This window comes from Lynx canadensis, chromosome C2 (genome assembly GCF_007474595.2).
Source record: "Lynx canadensis isolate LIC74 chromosome C2, mLynCan4.pri.v2, whole genome shotgun sequence".
In the NCBI taxonomy this organism is placed as follows: Eukaryota; Metazoa; Chordata; class Mammalia; order Carnivora; family Felidae; genus Lynx; species Lynx canadensis.
In genome coordinates, this window is record NC_044311.2 from 9,972,298 (window position 1) to 9,998,438 (window position 26,141).

The following is a 26,141-nucleotide window of genomic DNA, read 5'->3' on the forward strand; positions in this document are numbered from 1 at the left end:
TTCTTTTTGATTGCCGAGTAATACTCCATCGTGTATGTATATATATACACGATGGAGTATATATATATATATATATACCACATCTTCTTTATCCATTCATCCATCAGTGGACATTTGGGCTCTTTCCATACTTTGGCTATTGTGGATAGTGCTGCTATAAACATGGGGGTGCCTGTGTCCCTTCAAAACAGCACAACTGTGCCGTGGATAAATGCCTAGTAGTGCAATTGCTGGGTCATCGGGTAGTTCTATTTTTAGTTTTGTGAGGAAGCTCCATACTGTTTTCCAGAGTGGCTGCACCAGCTTTCATTCCCAATGTTTGTTTATTTTTGAGAGAGACAGAGCATAGTGGGGGAGGGGCAGAGAGCGAGAGGGAGACACAGAATCTGAAACAGGCTCCAGGCTCTGAGCTGTCAGCACAGAGCCTGACGCGGGACTCAAACCGATGGACTGTGAGATCATGACCTGAGCTGAAGTCAGATGTCTAACCAACTGAGCCACCCGGGTGCCCCATGTCTAATATTTTTATTTTCTAATTTATTAATTTTTTCTTATACTTTTATTAAAATCTTTGTTAGGTTTGTTTATTGCTTTTCTTTCTTCATTTGAGTGAGTAATGTGTCTAATCATTAGTGAAAACATTTAGGGCTGTGTGCACTGAACAGGACAAAGAGGTGGTATTCAGTATTTTTGGCCTTTTGAAACCTGGCAACTCTGCCATTCCCTGGCCTCATTCCCTGACATCCTGGTTCCTACAGTTCTTTGGTTCTCTGCTCTCAGCCCATATCCTTGTCAACTAACTACACAAGCCAATAAATTCTCTTGAGTTTTTGCTGGTACTATCTGCAGGATATTTTTAGCTGGGTGTTAGTTGACCTATCATGAAAAAAGCTCCATGTGCCTAAAAAATTAGCTTTTTGGTTTTATCCGAAATCTTATGTTTTCATGCTATTTCCTTTTCTTTGTTTATAGCTTTTTACTGTGGATTGCTCCTCCATAGTAACTTGAAAAATGTTTAATATATCTTCATGGTATATTCATTAAGTGAGTAGAGTATAGCACAGTATGCATAACATGCTACCTATTTTTTTAACCAAGGAATTACTCATTTTTATTCATGTTAAAATTGAGATATAATTGACATATAGGGGCGCCTGGGTTACTGAGTTGGTTAAGCATCCAACTCTTGATTTGGGCTCAGGTCATGATGTCACAGTTCATAGGTTCAAGCCCCGCATCAGGCTCTGTGCTGACAGTGTGGAACCTGCTTGGGATTCTCTCTCTCCCTCTGTCTGCCTCTCCCATGTCTCTCCCTCTCTGTCTGCCTCTCCCATGTGTGCTTGCTCTCTGTTTCTCTCACAAAATAAATAAACTTAAAAAAAATTGATATCTAACATCTTAGTTTCAGGTATACGCATAATGATTAGATATATGTATGTATTGTGAAATGATCACTGTAGGAAGTCTTGTTAATATCCATCACCACACAGAGTTAAGTTTTTTTTCTTGTGAGAACTTTTAAGATTACTACTTTCAGCAGTTATGCTGCTTTGTAAAACAAGAAAAATAGAATATATCACTATTTGCCTGTGTGTTTGAAGAGACACTGGAAGCACACACGTGGTATTAATGAAAGTGATTACCTGTTGACAGAAGTACGAATAAGACTTCTCATTCTTTATGTTTTTTCCACTGTTGGATTTTTGAATCATGTAAAACATTACCTAGTCAAAAGAAAATATTTTTAGAAGGTTCCTAAAAATAGCCAAAAGAAATTTTACCAACACCTACTTTGTTTCCCAATAGCTGAAACATTTATATTTTATTTTGTAACCATACCTACCGTAGTTGTTTAGGTTTAATTCTGTGTTGTAATGGATTTAGTGCTCAGTATCACTCTTTTCCCACTAACGTTTTCTCATTTGTTCTTTGAGTCCTATCTTAGGCTTATATTTCAAATAGATTTTCCAGGATGAAATCTAATTATTGTATTTCCTTTGCTATGTATAGAATTCTGTGTTCACAACCTATTAGTCTGTGTAAGATGGTAGGCAGTGTTCTGTTGTCTCCAGTTTCTAAAGTAAAGTGTCTGCAGTCAGCCTAATTTCTTTTCCCTGTAGGTGACATGATTCTACTGCCTGAATGCTAGAAGAAGTCTTTCCTTTATATCTCTGAAAATAGCTTTTATTAAGCAATGTCTTGATGTCGTTCCACTTGTAATAACTTTTCCTGGTGTAATGAATACTTTTTATCTGTGTATTTAGGTGTTTGTTCATTTATATTTTGTTAAGTTCTATCTTTGAGTAGTTTTGGTTTCAGGTGTTTTTATTGTTTTTATTCAAGTATTTATTGTGTACTTATTTTGTACCAGACTCTGTACAAATCAGTGGGGATAAAGTGGGGAGTAAACAGACCTGGTCCCTATCCCTCTGCCCTCACATGCATCAGTCAGGCGTAGGGTGGATATAAGTGCATTTTGTTCATACTATTGACGGCTCACTCCATTGTGTAAGAATTTGTGTCTGTCATTCCCAGCTAAGACAAGAGCTCCCCCAAACAGGCGCTGTGTCTTACGTACTATTGGACCACCTGACACCTGGGGAGGATCTCAGTTAAATGGATAAATGGCCTGGTTTTGTCGAAGTGGTATATCCATTCTTTAATTTCCTCTTAGATTTTGCTCTCTGCCTAACCCCTATGACCCGTTCATACCTTTGTTCTTATCCTCATCTCTTACTTGTAATTGTATATGTGATATTCTTTGCCTTGTGCAGTGTACCATCTGCTAAATATTTTTTCCCAACCAGTGCTCACTTTTTCAACTACTGTATCTTTCATGTCTATGATATATGTCTCCTTTTTCACTACTATACCTGTAATTCCAGTGCAGCTGTTTCTGAGAACAAGAAACAATGATATTATTGAAAGGTGAGGTTTGTTATATTCATATTCCAAGTACTTGCTGATTTTATTGCTGCCATCTAGTGGCCACATCAGGATTACAACATGACTTAGGTGTGTCTTGCTTGGCCTTTCCTGCGTGTAGCCAGTGTTTATTTATTTATTTTTTTAAGTTTATGTATTTATTTTGAGAGAAAGAGAGACTGGGGGAGGGGCAGAGAGAGAGCGGGAGGGAGAGAATCCCAAGCAGGCTCTGCACTGTCAGCATGGAGCTCACCGTGAGGCTCGAACTCCTGAACTGTGAGATCATGACCTGAGCAGAAATGGAGTCGGATTCTTAACTGACTACGCCACCCAGGTGCCCCAGGTATGCAGACATTTTAAACTAAGAAGGCAGTCTCAGCCAGTGTGACTGAATGTCCATAGCCTTTCTCATGTCTTGCATGCCCGATTGGGTTAATCTGTTCTTTCTGTGGATTTTTAAGTTATTTTTCTGGGTTTGGCAGTGTTTTTAACCTGGCACCCTGGTAGTGAAGCCAAAACAGTTTGGTTTTAAGTTTATGTATTTAAGTAATTTCTATACCCAGTGTGGAGCTTGAACTCACAACCCCAAGATCAAGAGTCATATGCTCTTCTGACTGAACCAGCTAGGCACCCCCAAAACAATTTGGTTTTGTTCTATTTTTTTTTTTTACTTTTTTTTTAAGTTTATTTATTTATTAAAAAAATTTTTTTTAATGTTTATTTCTGAGAGAGAGAGAGTACGAGTGGGAGAGGGGCAGAAAGAAAGGGAGACACAGAACGTGAAGCAGGCTCCAGGCTCTGAGCTGTTAGCACAGAGCCTGACATGGGGCTCGAACTCCTGAACCCCAAGATCATGACCTGAGCTGAAGTCGGATGCTTAACCAACTGAGCCACCCAAGTGCCCCTAAATTTATTTATTTATTTTGAGAGAGAGAGAGAGAGTGAGCAGGGGAGGGGCGGAGAGAGAGAGAGAGAGAGAGAGAGAGAGAATTCTAAGCAAGCTCTGCACCATCAGAGTGGAGCCTGATGCAGGGCTTGAACTCACAAACTGTGAGATCATGACCTGAGCCAAAACCAAGAGTCGAACACTCAACCGACTGAGCCACCCAGGCGCCCCTTTCATTTACTCTTAACAACATAATGCCATAAAGGAACCAAAACTTCAGCTCTAACTTAGACCCTGTCCCATGAGATTGAGAAGTGAATAGAATTTTTTTTTCTTCATCAAGTTAGAGGGTAAGATATTTAGAGGTGAGTGGTTTTTTAGAAACATCATTGTCGTTTGCTATCCCTCTCTGAATATTAGACCTGGAAATGTAATTACATTTAACTGTTTTCATATGTATTACACCACTCGAGGGTTCATAGCTCTTAATCATCTGTAAAGGAGGAACTAGAAACATTTGAAACTTTTACTGGCTTTCATTTGGAAGCATCAACGGTTTTGAAAAAAAGAAACTTGATGTTGAAGTTACTATAGTCCTAAAAGAAAAAGCTAAGTTTTTGAATGTTTTGATTATATCTTTTATCCTGGAAAGTAACTATCTTACAGGGATTCCAAAAATCTATGTTCTAGTCCGCAAAGCTAGATGGTTTTGAACTGACTTGTCACCAACCTAGTCAGCTATTTCCCAGGGATTTATGAAGATTGAAAATATTTTTATTACACTAGCAAAATATTTCCATGTAAATACAAAGAGTGGTATTATTACTGGTATTACATGCATTAAAAAAATTCTAATTCCCTATCTTTTTCTTCATTCCTTTAGATGTAAAGATGAGCTAGAACGTTTTGAAATTGCTTTAAAATTTGGCTCCATTGAAGCGATAAGCAGAGTGTTGACACAAGAAAGTCTTATGTAATGCCATTAATCTCACTTTTTATCCCTTAAGGGTGTCTATTATGAGGTAGTTTGTAGCTTTGTTTTGTCCTCTGAGAAACTGACTGACATGGCCAGGAATAAATTCAAATCTTAGTGGTACAGAGTGATTCCAATCAGTGTGCATCTGTGCTGAAGACAACTTAACATTTGGTCCACAGTTAATTTTGATTTATTCTGTAAATCCCTTTGATTAAATAAAAATGTTAATTCATAATGGAAAAGACTGTGTAGAATACAAAGGAAAGGGGACTCGGGAAAGTGATTGTAAATCAAAATATTTTTTACTCTATTTGAGAACCTTTCAGGTCTGTAAAGCAAAACTACTTTGGTAGTAATACAGTTTGCCTGTTGTGCTCTCATTCACAAGTCAAATTTTCCAGATATACAATACGTAATGATCTCACCACTCTGACAGCTGATGGAATGTATGCTTTATATTCTTGTCTTTTAAGAATTTCAGAGTTTTAATTTATAATATAGTAAATAGCAATAGATATAACCCACATTGTAAAAGCTCAATAATTTTTAAGAGTTTGAAGAAGTCCTGAGACCAAATAGTTTGTGAAGCACTTCCCTGTGGTATAATTAAATCAAATTTGTAAGCTTGTTCCTTCTCATTTCCTGTGTATTGTATTTTTTTTTTCTGTCTGTTTTGTGTGTTTTTGGTATTTTTTAGGAACCATAACCAAGATGGCAGTTCAGGAAGTTGGTTCTAAGTAGTTCTTGCATAAAGGTTGAAAGCTAGATCCAGAGGGCAGAAGAACCTTCTTCTAACAGTATGGGCCAGAATGAGTGTCTTATGATGATGTGCTCTCATCACTAGAGGGGCATAGATTAGACAACTATTATTGAGAATATTTTAAAGCAGATTAATGGTGTTTAGATAGGAGACTGTACTAAAAGGGATCTAATAATATGAAGCCCCTTTACAACACACTTGAAATCCTACAGTTTTCGGGCTGAAGCCGCTTAGGCTGCATATGAGTTCTAGCACTAACAAGTAGAGTAGAATTCTTGTTAGTTGTTGTTGCTCCATTAAATTTTTTCCCGTTAAGCCTTTTGAAAAATTAAATTACAAAAATGGACTTTTCAGTTTGTTGATTCAGTTTATTTGTGTTTTCTCCCATATAAAATAAAATGACCTATTTAATCATCTTGCTTACCTTTGTTTTTTTTAATGTGTTTTATTTCAGTTGGTCGCATTATGTTTCAGCTCTTCTCAGACATATGTCCAAAAACATGCAAAAACTTCCTTTGCCTATGCTCAGGTAAATGAATTGTTAAATTATTTCTGATGAGAAGTCATGACTTACAGTTTTATCTTGCTTAACAGAATAGATGTTTTCCTTAAAAAGTAATGGGCTGTAAAATGAGTTTAGCACGTTAAAAAACACTATTTTCACTGGTAGGAAATCAGGGAAATATTTCTTGAAGAGAGGACAAAGAAATGGTCTCAAAAGTGAAAAAGAAAGTACTACTGCATGTAATTAAATCATCTCTAAACATTGTAGTTCAAAATTCTAAATTTTAGTATTTTGAACAAATTTACATTCCAGATTTCTAAGAAATTTAGGATTAGAAGATAGGCAAAACATAATGCAGTTGTTCTTATTTTTAGTTGAGTTTATGTATATTTTTTAATTAAAATAGGAAAAACATCTATGTTATTTTAAAATAGCAAATTAAGATTTTTAAGTGTGTGCTTGGATACACTTACATACATATACAGTGTTTGTACCAACTCCTTCACCGCTCTCTTGGTGGAGCGATAAGCATTTCTAATCTGCTTTTCTCCTATAGCATATAGAGTCACTGCCACACAATTTAACATTTATGTGCTGCTTGATACTTACTTTTGGAACCCATGTGTGTATTCCGTCGTCACCCTGTGTCTTGTATCTCTTACAGTGCCAGCACACAGGAGGGATTTCACAAAGGACTAATTTGGACTAATTTCCATGGACAGATATATTTGTAGCTAAACGTCATTTCTTTGTTTTCCAGGAGAGAAAGGCCTTGGGAAAACAACTGGGAAGAAGTTATGTTATAAAGGTTCCACATTCCATCGTGTGGTTAAAAACTTTATGATTCAGGGTGGGGACTTCAGCGAAGGTAGAGCTAAAAGTTACGCTTTTAATAACTCCAACTATCGGTTTCTTATGTGTCTCATACTGTTAATTGTAAATATTGTATCACGGTATGAAGTAAATATTAAGTGGTCAGTGAATAGATGTTGGATGAGTGAATGTTGTAGAGCAAAAAATGTATGAAAAGCGAAATACCAAGCCACTTTATTTTGTTTTTATGTACTTTTAATAATATTACAGATTTTTGGTGAATTCTCTTACAATGAATACCAAGTACCTGTGGATTATTTTTATTCTTCCCGAATTTTGTTGGTATGATTACTTTATGAAATAAATTGGTTATGGAGCTAGTTTATTATTATTATTTTTTTTTAATTTACTTTTGAGAGAGAAAGAGAGCTCAATGAGCAGGGGAAGGGAAGAGAGAGGGAGACAGAATCTGAAGCATGCTCCAGGCTCTAGGCTCTGAGCTGTCAGCCCAGAGCCCGATGCGGGGCTTGAACTCAGATCATGACCTGAGCCAAAGTTGGATGCTCAACTGATTGTGCCACCCAGGTGCCCCTGGATATAATTTTTAATAATATTTATTATAACAGTACTGGACTTTTTTGCACTTATATTCAAAGATGAGGTTAATTGAGGATTTGTAGAATTTTGATTATAGCAATTACAAGTTGTTAGTTTCTTTAGTAAATTGAAAGCATAAAAAGTAATTTATATGTATTAGTATATTTTAAATTGTCATTATAACTTAATATAGGTCATTATTTGCAGGTAATGGAAAAGGTGGAGAATCAATTTATGGTGGATATTTTAAAGGTAAGGCTTAATATTTTATGGTCTTTTGTTTCAGTTCTGATGTTAAAGCAAATTTGATCATGTACTTTTAATGAGGAGAGGTTTACTTATAGTTCACTTTTTGCATGAAACTAATGCTGCATGAAAATACTTTATTTGCATGAACTTGGGGATAAATTATATTGTAATATGTAACTTTTAATTGACAAGATTAATTAAGGCTAACTTTATGGTTAAACATGACTTTCAGCATGGAGGTTAGGCAACTATATACATGAAAACTCCTATCTTCCTGCCTAAAACTGTCAACATATTCTTTTGTTTATAGAGAATGTGGTCTTTTGCAAAATGAAAAGGTAAGAGAACGAAGCTCAGTAACACAAACTCCAATTCTGTTCCCTTGCACCCTTCCTAATAAGTTTATGGACAGCCTGGGTCAGGTTGTGGCTGGATTTCTTATATTGCTTGAAGACTTGGAAAATTCTGTATACTGTTTCATACGTGCATCTGTATCTTTTTTTCTTTTCACAATGGGCTCTTAGTTCTACATCAGGGGAAAAAATCTAGTTGTGTTTTTTTCCCCCTAAACCAAACAATTTCTTTGAATAAAAGTTGGTATTTCCTACTTTCTCAAAGGTTTGTATGTTTTCTTTTGTATACTAGAATTATATGATTGTATTTTATTCCTACAGTAGTAGTATTTGCATAAGTCTAACTATTGCATTTGCCCCAAAAAGCCTTAGAAAAGTCAGTTGCAGAGATTGATAATGGGATCCAATCTGATTAGATTTTAATGCCATGATAGCTTCAGCGTTATAATAGTCTTTTATATTTCTTTTGGGGGAAAATGGATTACCACTCTTTTTCAGAAGCCTGTTCCCAAGGTAATCATTTTTTAAAGTTTTCTATGTTTCTGTTTGTTCTAAAGAAAGGTTTGTTTGTATGAATGTTAAACGGAAATTTAAATTCGTTTTCAAGATATTTCTGCTGGAATTAAAATCCTCTCTGAGTGATCTTTATGGCAGTTTTTCCTTTGAACCAGTAGGAAGCAGCTCATTAGCTGGTTCTATCAGCTTGTAGCAATTTGAGACTGATGTTGTAGGCCGCTTGAATGTGGTTGTTCCCTGCGGCAGATACTTATGTATCTTAAAACTATATTTCGCCCTTCAAGTTTTTGTTTTTATAGGATTTTCTTCCTTAGGTAATTTTTTATCCTGTTGTTAGGAATCTATATACTTAATTTAATTTAGGCATATCCTTACAACTTGAGTTCTGTAATTTTTTGTTTTTTGCTCTCGTAGTCTAGCTTTAGTACAGTTGAGTAATAAATTTACCATATAGAAACTAAGTACATAAGATTATTAAACTTCTCCCATGTTTAGTGCATTAAGTAGGATAATTGGAAATTTGAAGGAAATGAGCTTTACTGTAGAGATTTTTCTAAAATTTCTTTACTAGTTTTCCCTGAAAGTCATAGTTCACATATCATGTAGCCAAACTATGTTACTACTAAAAGTGACTGTTCTAAGGCTGTTTGTATAAAGTATTAAATATATGTTCTTTTCCTCAAGGCTTTAAGTAGTATCTTTGATCTTTTTATGCTTTTGTTTTTTGATTAGTTGTAAAAATTTTTTTCTAAATATTCAGACAAGTATCTGTACTGACCAGAAGAGGAATTTCATCCTTTGCTTTCTATTTATTACTGTGAACATTACACTTTAAAAGTGGCTTATAATTGGAGACTGACGAATTTGTGTTTTCTTCAAACAGATGAAAACTTTATTCTCAAACATGACAGAGCGTTCCTTTTGTCAATGGCAAATCGAGGGAAACATACCAATGGTTCCCAGTTTTTCATGTGAGTAGGCATAATTCAGAGATGAGCTTTTCTTAAACAGAGAAGCGCTGTTCATGAGAAAGATGGTATAGTTAAACCAAGTTTAATGTTAGAATTCTGTCAACTTGGGCTTTATTATTAATTTCTAATGTTACAGAAACTGGTAAGCTCTAACAGCCGCCTCAGCTTTCAGCATATATCCTGCATTTGAAGAATGGTACTTACGAGATGTAACTTGAAGATGTACATTATTTTCAAAATATGTTGTCATCTTAAGAAAAGAAATCGGCTTCTACTTAGCAAATTTGGGGGCTCAGTTTGCTAAAACTAGATTGGAACATAAACTATCGGTCAACATTTAAAACTTGTTCATGGCCTAGGAGTAGATGTCCTCTTGGCCTGGAAAGTAGTTGCTTTGAGTAAACCATTGTATGGTGGCTTTTTCTCTTAATGATGCTCTTTGAGTTCATTGGAGAGAGGTGCCATTATTTTCTGATATTGTATAGAGATGAGTGATTTGCTGTTGCATCAACATTGTAGAAATCTTAAATCTTCTGAGATCTCTGTACATAATTGAATTAACCCAATATTGCTGTCATTTCGACCAAAATTTATGAGATTATCACTCAGGAAACTTCCGAATGCCGAATTTGCTTTTTAAAAAAATAAACAACTTTTCATGTATGTGCATGCACAACCAAAACCTTACTTCCTTCTCATCTGAAAGCCCTTTGGCATACTTGTAGTTATATATTCTAATCTAAAGCTACTCTAAAACCTATTTTTATTATAATCCCAGGATATAAAATAAGAAAGATAATTGACTAGCATGAAGTTCAATGCTTTTGATTGGAAGTAAATCTCTAGAGTTGTGCTACCTATGTTGGAGAAATATTTTATTCACAGTTTACCAGAAAAAGTTTTTGTCATCTTTCTGAATGGATGAGTGTGAATGGCGCTTCCCTGTCTTTAAAGGAGTAAATTATTCATGTAAAATAAATCTCACATTTTAAAGTTGTCTGCAAAATAGATTTCCAACATGATCTGATAAAAGTTCAGATAAGGGGCATTCTATTTCTAAGAATGTCCTAAAAATGGAAAGCTGCTGGAAGATGACAGTGCTTGGAGCTGTGAAGGAAAGGAGGACCAAAACCAATTTGTTCCTAGATCATGTTTTGATCCCATAGAGCAGTAGTTATTAAGACTTCTCTACTAGAGCATGTTTCTATCCTTAACCTTCTTAAGGGCCAAAAAAAAAAAAAAAAAAAAAAAATTAGTGGGAAATATTTTGAAAAACTTCTTTTATAGTAATTTAATATAAAACTGTTTACTCTTTGATTGAGGTTTCCCATTTTCCATTTTTAAGCTTATCTGAACTGTGAACATGATAAACTAATGATTCATTGGTCAAGAAGCTACCATCTGAGGGCTCTAAAGTTTCTTTTAGATTTCCTTTTTTATATCAGTACATGAAAATTTATCAGGCAGCACCAGCTTCTTCCCATTGCCACATACCAGTTAGCTTGTGTATAGAATGTAAAAACTGGTGCATACATTAATTACAATCCAGTGTCTGAGGTTCTCCCTTCAAAAAATACAGAGTATTTTGTTTCTATGTACTTCAGTACGTCCTTAAGTCATTTCTAGGAATGCTTAGTATCAAACAAAATTAAGGCCATTGCTGTTTCTACCTAGTTTAATTTTACATTGGACTGCTGTTTTTGACAAAGAATGCCAAATGAAAATTTTGACATCCATGAATTAGGATTAAAATTTTTCAGCTTCTTTTCATAATTAACTGTAGATGGCAGTAAAATCACTGTGAATTTGTGTTGAAAGAAAATTTTCTATTTTTAGTTTGAAATTTACTCATGGAAATGAATTTGCAGTTAAAAGCAATCTTGGAAGCAAATTTAGTGTTTTTGCACATACAAAAAAAAGATCCTTATCTTTTTTTTTTAAAGAAATTTTTGTGGCATGTGCTTTTTTTATGCTGGCTAAAACTGCCAGTTCCCCATGTGTTGAAGGATAAAATAAAACTAACATTCACCTTTCTATACAAAGCACTTCCTTGCTTTTATAGAAAGGGAAAATGGAGATAATGGTCCGTAAAAGAGAAATGTTTGAAAATCTGTCTTGCAAGTCCAAATCCTTTTGGAGTTGGAAGTAGTAAAAAAAAAAAAAAAAAAGTAGAACTTACTATCTTCAAGTTGTGTAAACCGTCACAGACAATCACTCTAAGAGGTGGGGCTGCGAGGGTTGGTGGTAGCAGGGCTAGCTGCCAGCTCCCCAAGGGCGGCAGCTACACCCCTCCCTCTCACCACAGCTCTGCCCTTTGGCACCTTGAGCAGCTCTTCTGCATTCCAAACAAGAAAGGGTGGTGTGACAATGGTGGTAAAATGCCAACGACTCCCTATATGGTTCCAGTCTCATAAGCTTACTAAGGACTTGTAATGCATCCTTACAAAATTGCATTTGTAGCTCATATTTTAAATCTACTTTGTAATTCCTAAGGAGTAAATTTGGTGCTGTTAGTGTGAGTATCTGCAAAATGTTCCTCAAAGATTCTTGTGCTTTGTGCAGTAACTATTGTCTTTATTATTTACGCATTTAAAACTTCCCCTTCGTAAGGCATACATCATTTTTGTTAAACATGATTGCGCATATATTGCTTCCTTTGGATGGAACAATTATGTATCTGATAAAATTCGCATTTTCTTCTTTAAAACTATTTGTGATTTTTGCAGTTACTGCCTATGTCTACTACTGTGTTAGTCACAAAGATTTTGCTTTGGAGGGTTTAAATAGAATAAAACTGATTCTTTTTGGAATAATACTGCTCAAGAAACATGGAAGAGATGATATATAGCACTGTCCCCATGAATCACTAAGGAAATGACGGTCTGTTCATGTTGAAGTATTTTTGGAGAAATTCGAAGACCTGGGACCAAAGTAGTAATAACCCAGTTAACTCAGTATTTAGTCACTTTGTCCTTTATTATTTATTTGTTGGAGCCAAACACTAGAAAGAAACCGTAATAAAAGCTATAGAATTATAAAGTCTTAGAGGAGAAAAGGATGTGATCCTCTAGACCAACATTTTCCTTGTATGTATAATGCTAAGATAAAATGACACACAGGGAAACATTTTTCTTTTCCTTTGGCTGTTAGTAACAGTCTGTTAATTCTGCTCTTATTTTCATTGTTTTTGTATATACTCATTGAAGAGATAAAGAAGGTATTGTATGAAGTAGTCATTAAAAAGATTAATTAGGGCGGTTTATAGCTTTGTATTAAATAACTATTTTTCTGGGTTAGAGCCACTAATCTAGCTCTCAGGAGGACTTGGTTCTCGTTTTATTTGCTATTCACCTTGAATTAGTTCTATCTTTCCTTTTCGGTTTATAAGATACCTGCCCATTCTCATAGGTAAAGTAAACATTTTGGCATGAAAATGTGGGCATAAAAGGAAGAAAGTGTTTGTAGGTTGATCCTAAGTTTTTGAATATGTGGAATGATTTCTGTGCAAACATTGTCTTGCCCCTCGAGGAGATAGTTTGCTAATTGCCTAATTTTCATCAGTCTGAAAGGTGCTGCAAAGAAACTTCGGGCTCATTTGTCTAAATTAGGCAGCAGTCTTCATCAGCTATGGATAGAACGATGGCGTGGTGGTTACACTGGTCTCCCTTTGCTTAGTGTGTGGGACCTTATGTACAGCCGTGGAGTAGGAAGACCTACGGAGCTCTGGAGAGCAGTGTTTGTCACTGGCCACGGTCATTGGTCATGGTAATTATAAAAAGTTAAGAAAAGATAATGTAGGCGAGTCAAGCTTGAAACAAAAAGCCTTATATTTTAACAGGCATAAAGAGGACTATAGGAGGACAACATAGAGAAGTTCCAGGATGTGTTCTAACCAGACTTGTAGGTGGCTGCTCACCTCCATAGGAGAGAAGTGCTGGTCACTTCAGAGCAGAGCAAGGGGTACTCAGGGTGGTTTGTTGTTAAGGGGTTTATAAAACTGTGGAGATTTTGGGTAGCAAAAGAGAATTTGTGCAGAAATGCTTTTTGCCTCCACACATTCATGAATTTGAGAAGAAATGCTAGTAAGTGTTAATAATCTGGGCAGTTCTGGTTTTCCTTCCTTTTGGGGGGTAATATCTTCATGTGTAAATTGTAAGATTTTTCATCAACAAAGATGTTGATGAAACTTGACCTTAAACCCAAGTTCTCTGAATATGAAGTGTCATCTGTAACATCCAGTCTTACTATTACTTAGTGTTTATGTGACTTATGTGTTAGCCGCCTGGAAGGGATTTTGTGTCTGGTAGTGTTTGATGTGTATTATGTTAACCTGAGTGCTGAACTTTTGAAAGCTGTTCGGTGACTTTTGGAACACACAGGAAGAGCTCTGTAACATGGCTTGGTTAGTTTCTGTGGCCCTTGTCACTCTATATAATTTGGTGCCTCTTCCATGATTGTGTGGTAGTTTCACGAGTTGAAGGGGAAAATTGCATGTGAGAGGCTACGCTAGACAGAAATAGGTTATTTTTACTTCCATACTACTTTACACCTGGAGTCACTTTTTCTTTTGAAAACATCCATTGAAAACACCACATTATTTGAAACATATTCTTTTTTAACAGTAATTCATGTGTCAATGCCTTTATAAGAAATTAAAGCTTATTTTTAAAGATTTCAAGGCTTAATATGTCCAAAACCTTAATAAAGAATTTTGTCCACTGTGTATAATGTGGGTTTTGGTCTGATAATAGTAGATAATGTTTAAAGTTTAATAGAGTTAGAGTTGGTCAGACTGCATACTTTTTGAAAAAAAATTTTTTTACAATGGGGAAAGTCAGATTAGGCAGGGAAAGCAAGTATCATGGCCAAAATTTGACATCATACTCTTATACTTTTATCTCCCTTGCCTTTTTATCCTTTGAGAAGATCCTTAAAATTCTAATTATGCTGCTTTATTATTTTGTTATTGTTAGTTTTGGGGACTTAACTTCGAAAGTGTGTGTAAAGGCAGTGAACAGAAACTACAGTCCAAACTTTGCTCATTTACTCCTGATAGTGGTCTGTTGTGAAGTGTGATGAAAAAGATTTCAAATGTAGAAACATGAAAGGTTCTTTAACTACTTGAAGAGACTGAAAAAGAAAAAAGTTCCCTGAAATTTTGTGCTGAATTCTCTTAATTCTTTTCATTGAAGTTTTGCTTTCCACTGGTAGTAACTAACTGCTCCTGGGCATTCAGATTTTTAGATTTGTATACTCAGGATACATTATTCTCTTTTTGAGAAAGATGTTGGTTGACTTAGCAAGTTTGTAGGATTTGCAAAGCGAAATAGAATGCTTTGTTATTCACACTCTAGTGTTACAATATTAAGGCTCTGAGCAGATTCCCATTTTAACCACAGTGTTTTTCTTAAGCATAGTTCATCTCTACGTACATATCCTATGTGAAAGAAAATTTAGAGCCCTCCATTTTAAAAAAGCTCTTGTGCTTTGCATAAAACTTGAAAATACTTAATTTCAAAGTTATATTGATATTAAAACATAGAATCAGTCTTGTCTTAAAAGTGTATTACAATTTATTTCTTGCCATTTTTGTGTAAAATTTACAGAAAGAGTGTTACACCGTGCGCTCCAAAGGTAATGTCTCAATCCTCTAAGGCTCTCTTTTTCTTTCTTTGCCTTTATCTCTTTAATCCTATTGTTATGTGCATTGAACCATTTTAAGAAAAACTTTCTGCTTGATTTATGGCAGCAATACATGTAAAACAAGTGTGTTTTATTGTTCATGGTTAATCCTGGGAAGTGTATTTTAATTTCAGTGGCTTGTTTCCACCATTTTCCACACCTCTTCTGGGGGAGGGTGGGGAAGAGGGTATATTGTATAAAATGGTTTAGATTTCATTGCAGTACAGAACTATTAATTTCTGTGTAAGGCCAAAAGATTCTTTGATAATGGTATAAAACTGTAGATTGTTTTTTGGAGTAACAGTGACACTTTTTGATTTCTAGGATTTACAAAGTTTAAATGAATCCTTATGCTTATATTTTTAAAGTATATTCACGGGGTAGATAAAACTGGAAAATCAGTGTCGAGTGACAGGAGAAAATGGAAATGTGAAAATATCGAAAGCTTTTATAATTTGAAATGTTCTTTGTGGTTCTTTCTCTTTTAGGTTTGTTTTCATAAGCGTGTGTAAACTTACATATTTATGATAATCTCTGGCCTTTAAGGTCTGAGCTTACTGAGCATATGTCCCGTCCCCACTGCATGGGTCTTGACAACCGTATAGTTTTGAAAGATCAGTACGATGAAGAGGTGGTGGGATGAGATCTCTGCCCGGTTGAGTAGGATTGAGTAGCATGGACGGAGCATATCTTTCTCCCTGCCCGTTTGGCAGTGCCCTCTGTTTTTCCATGTCTGTTGTCAGCCCAGTGCCAGTATGCCTGCTTCACAGTGTTATTTCTACTCCTGAAATGTAGGCTGAGAACCCCAAAGGGCTTCTTTGTTCAGATATTGTTAGCGTTGTTAATATGTAGCCTACCCCAGTTAAAGTATAAATTTGTATTTCTGCATCCTGAACTGCAGATGCCAGTGATGGACTTAATTACTCACACCAGCTTAGGCACAGCAGGCCAGCTGAAGTTTGTCCTTCAGATAATTTGTTCTTGTCTTCATTTGTTTTCTTCCCCGTTAGAATAAAGGACCGACTTTTTTAGTTTTCATGTGAATTCAAAGCAAAACTCGAATCTGTCACCGAGGTAGCCATTCCCTCTTCAGATCCAGTCTCAAGTAGTCTGTTGTTACATCACTGCAATTAGTTTTCATCTCACCATTTGCTCGAAAGTTTTGCCATCATGTGGTTTTTACAGGACTCCTATTAGCCAGCGTAGCAAATTGAATTCGGTTTTGTGTGTTTTAGGAAAATCTGTAGGCTTTTCCCTAGTACCAAAAGATTTGAGAGTTGTGAGAGAAAGGATCAAGGAAGGAGGAGGAATATACCTAATTAATACACCACTCCTTGTTTTCACTGCTACATATTTGAATTTGATCCCTTACACTATAAGAACATTTTTTACCTTTAAAAATTTTACCTCTTACATCTTTCATACAATAGAATCACTGTCCAGCATATGTACTAATTTCTTCCTGTCATTAGTGTGCTTTACTAAAGTTTTAGATTTGTGGGAAGCACATTATTATCCAAAGTAGTTTCTGGATTCTGGTTTAATTATTTAATCATTAGTTCCTCACCAGGTTGCTAGATTTTCTCTTTTTCTTTCTTCTGTTTTTACTCATTTTTACTATTATATTGGCTTGAATTACCACTTCTCAGTCTTCTAAGGAGAATTTGAGACTTTGTGGTTTTAAAATTCAAGATGGCTTTTAAAATTCTGGAACTTCCTAAATTGACAATTTAAAAAAATTCCATAGTACTTTTTCAGAACTGAATATTCTTAATGTAAGTATAAATGCTATCATTCCTTGCAGTGATTTTTAACATTGCTGTGAAGGTTAAAAATTGTGTTTTGTTGACTTACATGTCTTAAAATTGCCTTAAAATGAATATAAAAATTGATATGGGAGCTTCTAGTACAGTTAACTTCTTTAACATAGCCTCATATCCAGTGTCCTTTCTCAAATTCTTCTATTTCTCATTATTATAAACTAAGATTTTTGTGGCTTTTGAATTTTTTCACTGCAGTTCACATAGTGTGAAACTTTGTGAAAATGCTATGGGAAAACCAGTTTGGGCTCAAAATCTCTTAACCAGATAATACCCCATAGGCTTCCTAAGAGTGACTATCTGCCAGTTTGCAACTGTAGAAGAAGCTGGTTGGGCATTTTCTGGGCCATGGAAATTTAAGGTGTCTATAACGTTATCCATCATTACTTGCTGGCTGTCAGAAGTTTGACAAATTGGAGGTTTGCTCCCTGTCGCATTTTCAGAGTTGCTGTGTGAGTGGCAGAACTTCACCTTAGGTGGGAGAGGCAGGAAGTTTTGAAAACAGGACTCCCGAGGCCTACCTCCATCTGCCTTCCTAAAAGATGCAGACCGACTCAGTATGAGAAGTAACAAATAGAAGAACTCATTTAAGGGGGAGGTGGGGGGGGGGGGCAAGCAAGTGTTGATCACACTTTTTTTTCCTTAGGGCAGATGATAGTGCTTTTTATTCTCTTTAATTATCTTGATGACTTTTGAGTTGATTTTTGCTTTTGTTGTTATTTTGGATTCGAGAGTATCTTTAATTTTGTATATTTATGCTGTACATTTCAAACCTGTTTCATATGTTATGTATAGGTATAGTCTTCATATTGGAGAAATAGATACAACTTTGTAATTATAATCTTGAGGGTTTTTTTAACCAGTAAAATGGCTACTATGGCTGTTTGTAAGGTTTTTAAGTTGAGATGTGTATCATGTTTAACTTTTCCCCATCTTTTTATCTTTACCTCTTTGTTCTCTACATGCCCTTCTGCTCTGTTCACCCGAACACCGGTTTTTGTCATCTTTGTGTTGATGTTTACACAGTACTACCAAACCTGCTCCACACTTGGATGGGTAAGAGTTACATTTTATTACCTTGGGGAGTTGGTGGGGTGGCCAGTCTACTACAAATTGGACCATGGATGAACCTCTGGGGGGTGCTCTTGATTCCTGATCTAATCTCTCACAGCCAAGCCCCTCCTTAAGGATCAGAGGTTAGTCCGTCTTGAGAACTCATATTGTCATGTCATTGAATCTGGGCAATGGATAGACTTCTCAGCCTTGCTATCTCCAGTGACCCTGTAACAACGGTTTCTGAGTATCGAGTGCAATCTGTTCTCAGATTCTCCACCGTAAGATAGTTAAGAAATATTGTTTTAAGCAGAAAACTAAGGCCCGGTTTCAGTCGTGTTTTTATTTTTTCCTTTTTATGAAGCAGATGTCAAGTTCTAATTCCCTTATAGTTGCTTCATTCATCAAACACTTTGCTTTTATATTTAGTTCTGTAGACATGTCATTTATAACAGTTGTCTTGATTACTGATTGTGGCTTAATTGTCATCAAACCAATTCTTTCTTGAATTTGTATTGTGACAGGGTGCATGTCGTCTTTGGATTGGTTATTTCTGGTTTTGAAGTAATTGAACAGATTGAAAATCTGAAAACCGATGCTGCAAGCAGACCTTATGCAGATGTGCGAGTAATTGACTGTGGGGTGCTTGCCACAAAATCATCAAAAGATGGTAAGAGTTTTGGGGGGAGTGGAGGGGAGCTAGGATACTGGTAAAACACGGTGAAGATTATAGTTGAAAGATACCTCCTGAACTTTAGTAGTGGAAAAACCATTCAAGTAGTACATACAGCAGTAACCCATGCCTCTGTATCATACCTTATATCCAAGCCATCAACAAATCTTATCAAATCTTACTTCTTTTTACTTCCCATGTTATCAGCCTTGTCCAAACCACTGCTGTCTCTTACTTGGATTATTGCAGTAGCCTCATAACTATTCAGTTTGCCTCTGCCCTTCTTATAATCTCTTCTTGGCAGCAGTAAATTCCTAACTGGTCTCTTTGCTTGTACTCTTGACTCTGTAGTCTGTTAATAGCAACCAGAGTGATCTTCTCCAAGGGCTCCCTTCTTAGCCAGCCAAACTAAAGTCTTTACTTGGTCTGTAAGGCAGTCTGTTCTCTCCTGTGTCTCTCACCTCTTCACCCTCATTCATTGCCCTCCCAGCCATGTTGACCTTTACCCAGACATGCCAAGCACAGGGATTTTGTGCTGGTGTCCGTTCTTTCTGGAACACTCTCCATCCAGATACCTACATGACCCCTTACGTCACTTCCTTCAAGTCTCTGTTTGAATGTTATCTTCAGTTACTGCCCATCTCTCCCTATTCCCTTTACCCTGCTTTTTTTGTATTTCTGTTCGAGCACTTTTCATTTGTCATGTTATGCAGTTACTTACTTCTTTTCTTATCTGATCCAACTAGAATATAGACTTCATAAGGGCAAGGGCTTTGTTACCTTACCATCTCACCAGCAAATTGTGTTATCAGCGTGAAAAAATGTTTACTTAAATTTTGTCTTTAGTTTGCTGTTTATAAAGCATGTTTTATGATACTATTTTTTACTCTGAAAGGTAGACACTAAGATCTAGTACTAATATTTTTGTTAATATTTCTTAAAAGTTTTTGAGAAAAAAAGGAAGAAACCAACTCATTCAGAAGACTCGGATTCCTCTTCCAATTCCTCTTCCTCTTCAGAATCTTCTTCAGAAAGTGAAATTGAACATGAGAGAAGCAGAAGGAGGAAACATAAGAGGAGGCCAAAAGTTAAGCATTCTAAAAAGAGACGAAAGGAAGCAAGCAGTTCCGAAGAGCCAAGGAATAAACATATAATGAGCCCAAAAGGGTAAGTGTGAAATGCCAGGGTAATCTTAACCTAACACAAAGACACTCTGGAATGGGGAAAGTATATGCAATTCTGTAAACTTTGTTTTATTACCTATTGTTGAAAAAGGATAGCATTTTTTTTAACTTTAATTTGAAATCTGACAAATCTAAGGGTAGCACAGACATTTCATATTAAAGATTTGTGTGTTTGCAGGTGAAAAAAAATCCCTGAAACTCTTAAAAGAACAAAGGATCATTTGACAGTTTCATACCATAATTTTAGTACTGTGGCTTTTTCACTGTGTTAATGTTTTATATGTTCTTTGTGAAAATTGTACAAACCTTTTGAGATTTGTGAGATATTAATAGTTTTGCTGTTTCATAATTTAAAAAAATTTTTTTTAAGTTTATTACTTATTTTGAGAGAGAGAGAAATAGCGCACGTGCATGCGTGAACAGGGGAGGGGCAGATAGAGGAAGGGAGAGAGAATCTCAAGCAGGTTCCTTGCTGTCAGCACAGCCCAACGTGGGGCTCAGTCTCACAAACCGTGAGATCATGACCTGAGCCAAAATCAAGAGTCAGATGCTTAACCAGCTGAGCCACCCCGGCACCCCGCTATTGTTTTGTAATTAATTGTTATATATTATTATTTAATATTCTTGTGAAATGCAGACATTGCATATTTTAATTGGTGACTTGATTTGTTCTCTCTAAGTTACTCTGAGAGGAGTGATACCAATGAAAAAAGGTCAGTTGATTCAAATGCTAAAAGGGAAAAGCCTGTGGTCCGACCAGAAGAGATTCCCCCAGTTCCAGAGAACCGATTTTTACTGAGAAGAGATATGCCTCTTGTCACAGTGGAACCTGAACCGTAAGTAGGATGATTAACCTCTTTGTTTTCCTTTCTGTGAATGGTAATTCCATCAGCTCACTGCACTTCCACACTTATTTGTTGAGCATGACCCATAGGCAAAGATCTTTGAAGAATACTGTGGGAGATGCCAGGCTAATGAATGACATGTACTGTGCCTTTCAGAATTCACATTCTACTAATGGGGCAAGGGGGTTGGTCAAGTGGGTCAGGGGAGAAGTTCTTACGGGAGGTCTGGAAAGATTTCATTACTAATTTTTTTTCCTTGACTTTTCATTAGAGGTGAGATTTGGTTATCAGAAGAGAGGGTTAGTTGAACTCTTTGGATCCACTTGAATGATAAAACGTGTTCCAATTTGAATAGTGTAAAATTAATTGCATTGATTAGGGATATAATTTAGTATCATAAATATGTGACTTTTGCTAACTTGCTCAGTGATAACTTCTCTGCATTGGAAAAGGTAATGTGTAGTTTTAGATTTGGTATAATAGTATATTTTGTGTATTAACTCAAGTTTAGAATTATTAAAAGAAATATCGTTTGATCAGAAATGTCATAATGTGGCTGGTGTAATTGATAAGTGCCCGATGAAGAGTTACATTGAAGGTTAAGAGGTTATGCACGTGTTCCTGTTCACAGTCAGGTCTCCACATAAGGTTATCGTTTAATTCATTAAATATTTTTAAAGCCTAGTATTGTCTTATTTTAGAAAGCTATTATAAGATGGGATTTATCTTTGAATTAATAGCTGGTGTTTTCATTTTTAAAAACTGGCTGTTAATAAATTTTAGTGGGATTCTTCTTAAAATATAAGATACCAAGTTCATTGATGGAATCTATTTGACTTTCAGAAAGTAGGAAACTTCAAAGGTTAGTTTCTCTGTCATATGGCAGGTATTGGCAAATTATGGTCCATGGACCAAATTTGGCCTGTTGCCTATTTTTGTACAGCCCATGAGCTAAAAAAAAATGGCTTTCTTGTGTTTAAATGTTTGTAGGAAAAATAAAAAGGAGAGTAATATTTTGTGCCATGTGAAAATTATATGAAACTCAAATTTCAATGTCCATAAATAAAATTTTACTGGAACACAGCCACATCCATTTGTTCATGATAAGAGAATAAGTAAGGGCTGTTTCTGTGCTACAACAGCAGACTTGAGTGGCTGTAGCAGAGTTTGTATGTGGTGTTCTCTTGCCTTACACTGCTACGTGGTGCACTGCCCATCACAGTGATGCTGGTAGAACTCTCCAGTATTTCAAGTGCTACCCATATAACACATCTATGTGAAAAGATATTTTTAAAGATGAAATATGTACAGTCTCATTACAGATCAGCATTAGCACTATATTGATAGGGAACACTGTGAACCCCAATTAACGTGAAATGTTCTCTCTCCTCCTTAAAAGGGCTCCATTCCTTTCGTTAGTAGATCTTTATTACAAAGAAATGATACTCAGTTATATTTCAAATTTCATTTATAAAACATTGGTTAAAATTTGTTTTCTTTTTTGTTATGTAAGTATCTACATAATAGCCTTAATTTTCTTCTTGGCCTACAAACCCTAAAATACTTACTCTTGGATTCTTTTCAGAAAAAGTTTGCTGACCCCTGTTATCTGGTGTTGTTAAAGCAGTGATTGCATTTGTGACTGATTACCGCTGGTAATTTTGTTTGGTCGTCACTCTTCTTTAGTCACATAACATCTTTGGAAGTTATTTTGTGCAGAATTATTTTAAATCATAATTGACTGCTAGTTGTGTTGTATTAAGATAGCCCATTGACCTATTTTATTAGGATCCTTAAGATTTTGATCAGTCGTTTGGGCGTTATTATTAAGTGTGCTTCAAGAACTCATCATAGGCAAGGATAAGAAGCAAGGGCTGTCAGCCATATGAACTTGCCACCTTACTGATTGACCAGCAGTCAGGTGAAGGGAGGGTAGCAGAATTGGATCAGTACCAGAAGGTTCCTAGGTAAATGTTAATTCTTGCTGAACACCTGTAGGCAAGTTCACTGCTTTTTCTTCACAAGGAAAATGGGGTTAATAGTTGCCTACCAAGATACCTACTTCTCATTGTGAGAATTAAGTCATGTCATGAACATGAAATGGCTGAATAAACTGTTGTATACTTTGTAGTTGACTTTTTTTTTTTACAGTATCATTTTATGTTTATCTGGATCCTTAGAAAACCCTGTATATTGGTTTTAAGAGTCAAGTTGCATTTCTTTCTGTGACTTTGGGCAAGACTTTTAACCTCTTAAAATTCTCTCTTTAAAATGAAGATGTGAATAGTGCCTACCTCATAGTGTTGTTAAGAGAAGTAAATGAGCCAATGCCTTTAAAGTGCTTATTAACAACCAGCAATGAACAATCTGAAAAGGAAATTAAGAAAGTAGTTGCATTTAAAACAACATCTGAAAGAATAAAAGAGGCGGGGGGGGGGGGGCGCCTGGGTCACTCTGTTGGTTAAGTGTCCAACTTCAGCTTGGGTCACGATCTTGCTGTTCCCAAGTTCAAGCCCTGCGTCGGGCTCTGTGCCAACAACTCAGAGCCTGGAGCCTGCTTCAGATTCTGTGTCTGTGTCTCTCTCTGCACCTTCCCCACTCATGCTCACTCTTTCTCTCTCTCTCTCTCTCTCTCTCTCTCTCTCTCTCTCTCAAAAATAAATAAACATTAAAAAAATTAAAAGAATAAAATGGGAGTAAATTCAGTTAAAAGGGTAAAAGACTCGTACAATGAAAATCACAAAATATTTATAACTAAATAAATGGAAGGACATTGCACGTTCATGGGTTGGAAGACTTAATATTGTTAAATGTCAGTACTAGTCAAAGCAAGTTTTGGATTCAGTGCAATCCCTATCAAATTTCAGCAGCCTTTTTGCAGAAATGGAAAAGTCCATATCCAGAATCTTGGAATCATAGGGGGCCCTGAATGGCCAAAACAATCTTGAAAAAGAAGGGCGGAGATGGAACACTTATACTTTTTTTTTAATGTTTATTTAATTTTGAGAGAGAGACAGAGCAAGAGTGGGGGAGGGGCAGAAAGAGAGGGAGATACAGAATCCGAAGCAGGCTCCAGGCTCTGAGCTATCAGCACAGAGTCTGATGCAGGGTGCGAACCCATGAACTGTGAGATCATGACCTGAGCCGAAGTCAGCCACTTAACCAACTGAACCACCCATGCACCCTGTAGCACTTATACTTTCTGATTTCAAAACTTAACACAAAGCTATAGTTATCAAAATAGAGTGGTACTGGCATAAAGATTAATATATAGACTAATGGGATAGACTTGAGATTCCAGAAATAAATTCATACCAGTATATGTGGACAGTTGATTTCAGACAAGGGTGCAGGTTCCATTCAGTGGAGAAAGAAGTCTGTGTCTTCAATAAATGGTGCTGGGACAACTGGACTTCCACATGCAACAGAATGAGGTTGGACCCCTACCTCACATTATATGCAAGAATTAAAATGAGTCCATGACCTAAATATAAGAGCTAAAACCATAAAACTCTTAAAAAACATAGGAGTAAATTGTTATGACCTTGGGTTTGACAATGAATTCTTATATTTGACACCAAAAACATGGACAACAGTAACACAAAAAGACAACCCAGTTAAAAAAATTTCTTTTTAAATGTTTATTTATTTTTGAGAGAGACAGAGATAGAATGCAAGTGGGTTAGGGGCAGAGAGAGAAGGAAACACAATCCGAAGCAAGCCCCAGGCTCTGAGCTGTCAGCACAGAGCCCGACGCGGGGCTTGAACTCACGAGCTGCGAGATCATGACCTGAGCTGAAGTCGGACACTTAACCGACTGAGCCACCCGGGTACCCCAAGACAACTCAGTTTAAAAAATAGGCACAGCACTTGAATAGACATTTCATACAAGTGGCCAGTAAGTGCATGAAAAATGCTTAACATCATTAGACATTAGGGAAATACAAATCAAACTCACAATGAGATACTACTCGCTTACTAGGATGGCTGTAATTTAAAACTAAAACCAAAAAAACTAGTGTCAGCAACGATATGGAGAAATTGAAATCCTTATACATTGGTGGCAGGAGTCTAAAATGATGCAGACATTGTGGAACACAGTTTGGTTGTTTCTCAAAAAATTAAACCGAGATTTACCATGTAACCGAGCAATTCTATTGCTACAATTTCAAAAGAATTGAAAATCAAGAACCAAACAATACTCGTATGCCAGTGTTCATTGCAGCATATTCACAGTAGCAAAAAGGAGGACAACTGATCCCAAGTTACCAACAGATGAATGGATAAACAAAATGTGGTGTGTACATACAGTGGAATGTTATTCGGCCATAAATTGGAGGTTACCAGGGGCTGAGGGAGTTGGGGGGACTGGGGAGGTATTCCTTAATGGGTAGAGTTTGGGTTTGAGTTTTGGAAAGGTAGTAGTGATGGATGTACAACATTGTGAATGTAATTAATACACTGAACTGCGAACTTAAAATGTCCAATTTTATGTTATATATAATTTAGCAATAAAAATGTTAAAAATGTTGATTAACATAATGTCTGACACATAGTACTCAATAAAAGCTAGCCATTATGTTAATAACAGATAAAAAACAAACTTAAGGTGGGGGCACCTTGGTGGCTCAGTCGGTTAAGCTGACTCTTGGTTTCAGCTCAGGTCATGATATCATGGTTCATGGGATTGTGCCCCTGCATTGGGTTCTGTGCTAACAGCACAGAGTGTGCTTGGGATTCTCCCTCTCCCCCTCCCCCTCCCCCTCCCCCTCCCCCTCCCCCCCCCACCTCTCTCTCAAAATAAACAAACAAACTTCAAACAAACTTGAGGTATGAAGACTTCTCATGCATGGAGGATGATAGCTGCCCCCAAAACTATACTTTTAGCATTACCATAAGGTGGCAGCATTGAAGGAGGGGTAGCTTATCTCAGAGTCGGGAAGACAAATGAATTATTAAACATTGAAATAGGGGCACTGGTTGGCTCAGCCAGTTCAGTGTCCAGCTCTTGCTTTCAGCTCAGGTCATAATCTTGCAGTTCGTGAGATTGAGCCCTGCATTGGGCTCTGTGCTGACAGTGTGGAGCCTGGTTGGGATTCTCTTTCTCTGCTCCTCCCCTGCTCATGCACATGCTCCATCTCTCTCTCTCTAAATAATTAAATAAACTCCATATATATATATATGTAAATAATTTAAAAAACACAACTTAAACATAAGAACCAGGAATATTTTAGGATTCCCTTAGAACATCACTGTTTTTGACAAGAGACATAAAAAGGAATTTTGTTTAAAAGAAGTACTGTGCTTAAAAAGGTATATAGTATGGTATGTTT

General features: G+C 36.3%; 1 protein-coding gene across 17 annotated transcripts in view; it reads left to right on the plus strand.

Annotated features, from left to right (window-relative positions):
* Window positions 1–26,141, plus strand: part of NKTR (natural killer cell triggering receptor) — a 62,802-nt gene that overhangs the window by 22,477 nt on the left and 14,184 nt on the right. For 6 of the 17 annotated variants that reach the window (XM_030328547.1, XM_030328558.1, XM_030328546.2 and 3 more), the window contains exons 3-10: window positions 6,002–6,076; window positions 6,813–6,920; window positions 7,670–7,714; window positions 9,464–9,551; window positions 18,080–18,109; window positions 18,631–18,776; window positions 19,724–19,946; window positions 20,644–20,799. In XM_030328547.1, the coding sequence (XP_030184407.1) occupies window positions 6,002–6,076; window positions 6,813–6,920; window positions 7,670–7,714; window positions 9,464–9,551; window positions 18,080–18,109; window positions 18,631–18,776; window positions 19,724–19,946; window positions 20,644–20,799 (871 nt within the window). Of the gene's footprint in view, window positions 1–2,111; window positions 2,929–6,001; window positions 6,077–6,812; window positions 6,921–7,655; window positions 7,715–8,021; window positions 9,552–15,157; window positions 15,186–18,079; window positions 18,110–18,630; window positions 18,777–19,723; window positions 19,951–20,643; window positions 20,800–22,393; window positions 22,464–24,029; window positions 24,243–26,141 lie in introns of those variants that run through there. The other 11 variants (XR_003971613.2, XM_030328559.2, XM_032594652.1 and 8 more) reach the window with 11 other exon arrangements.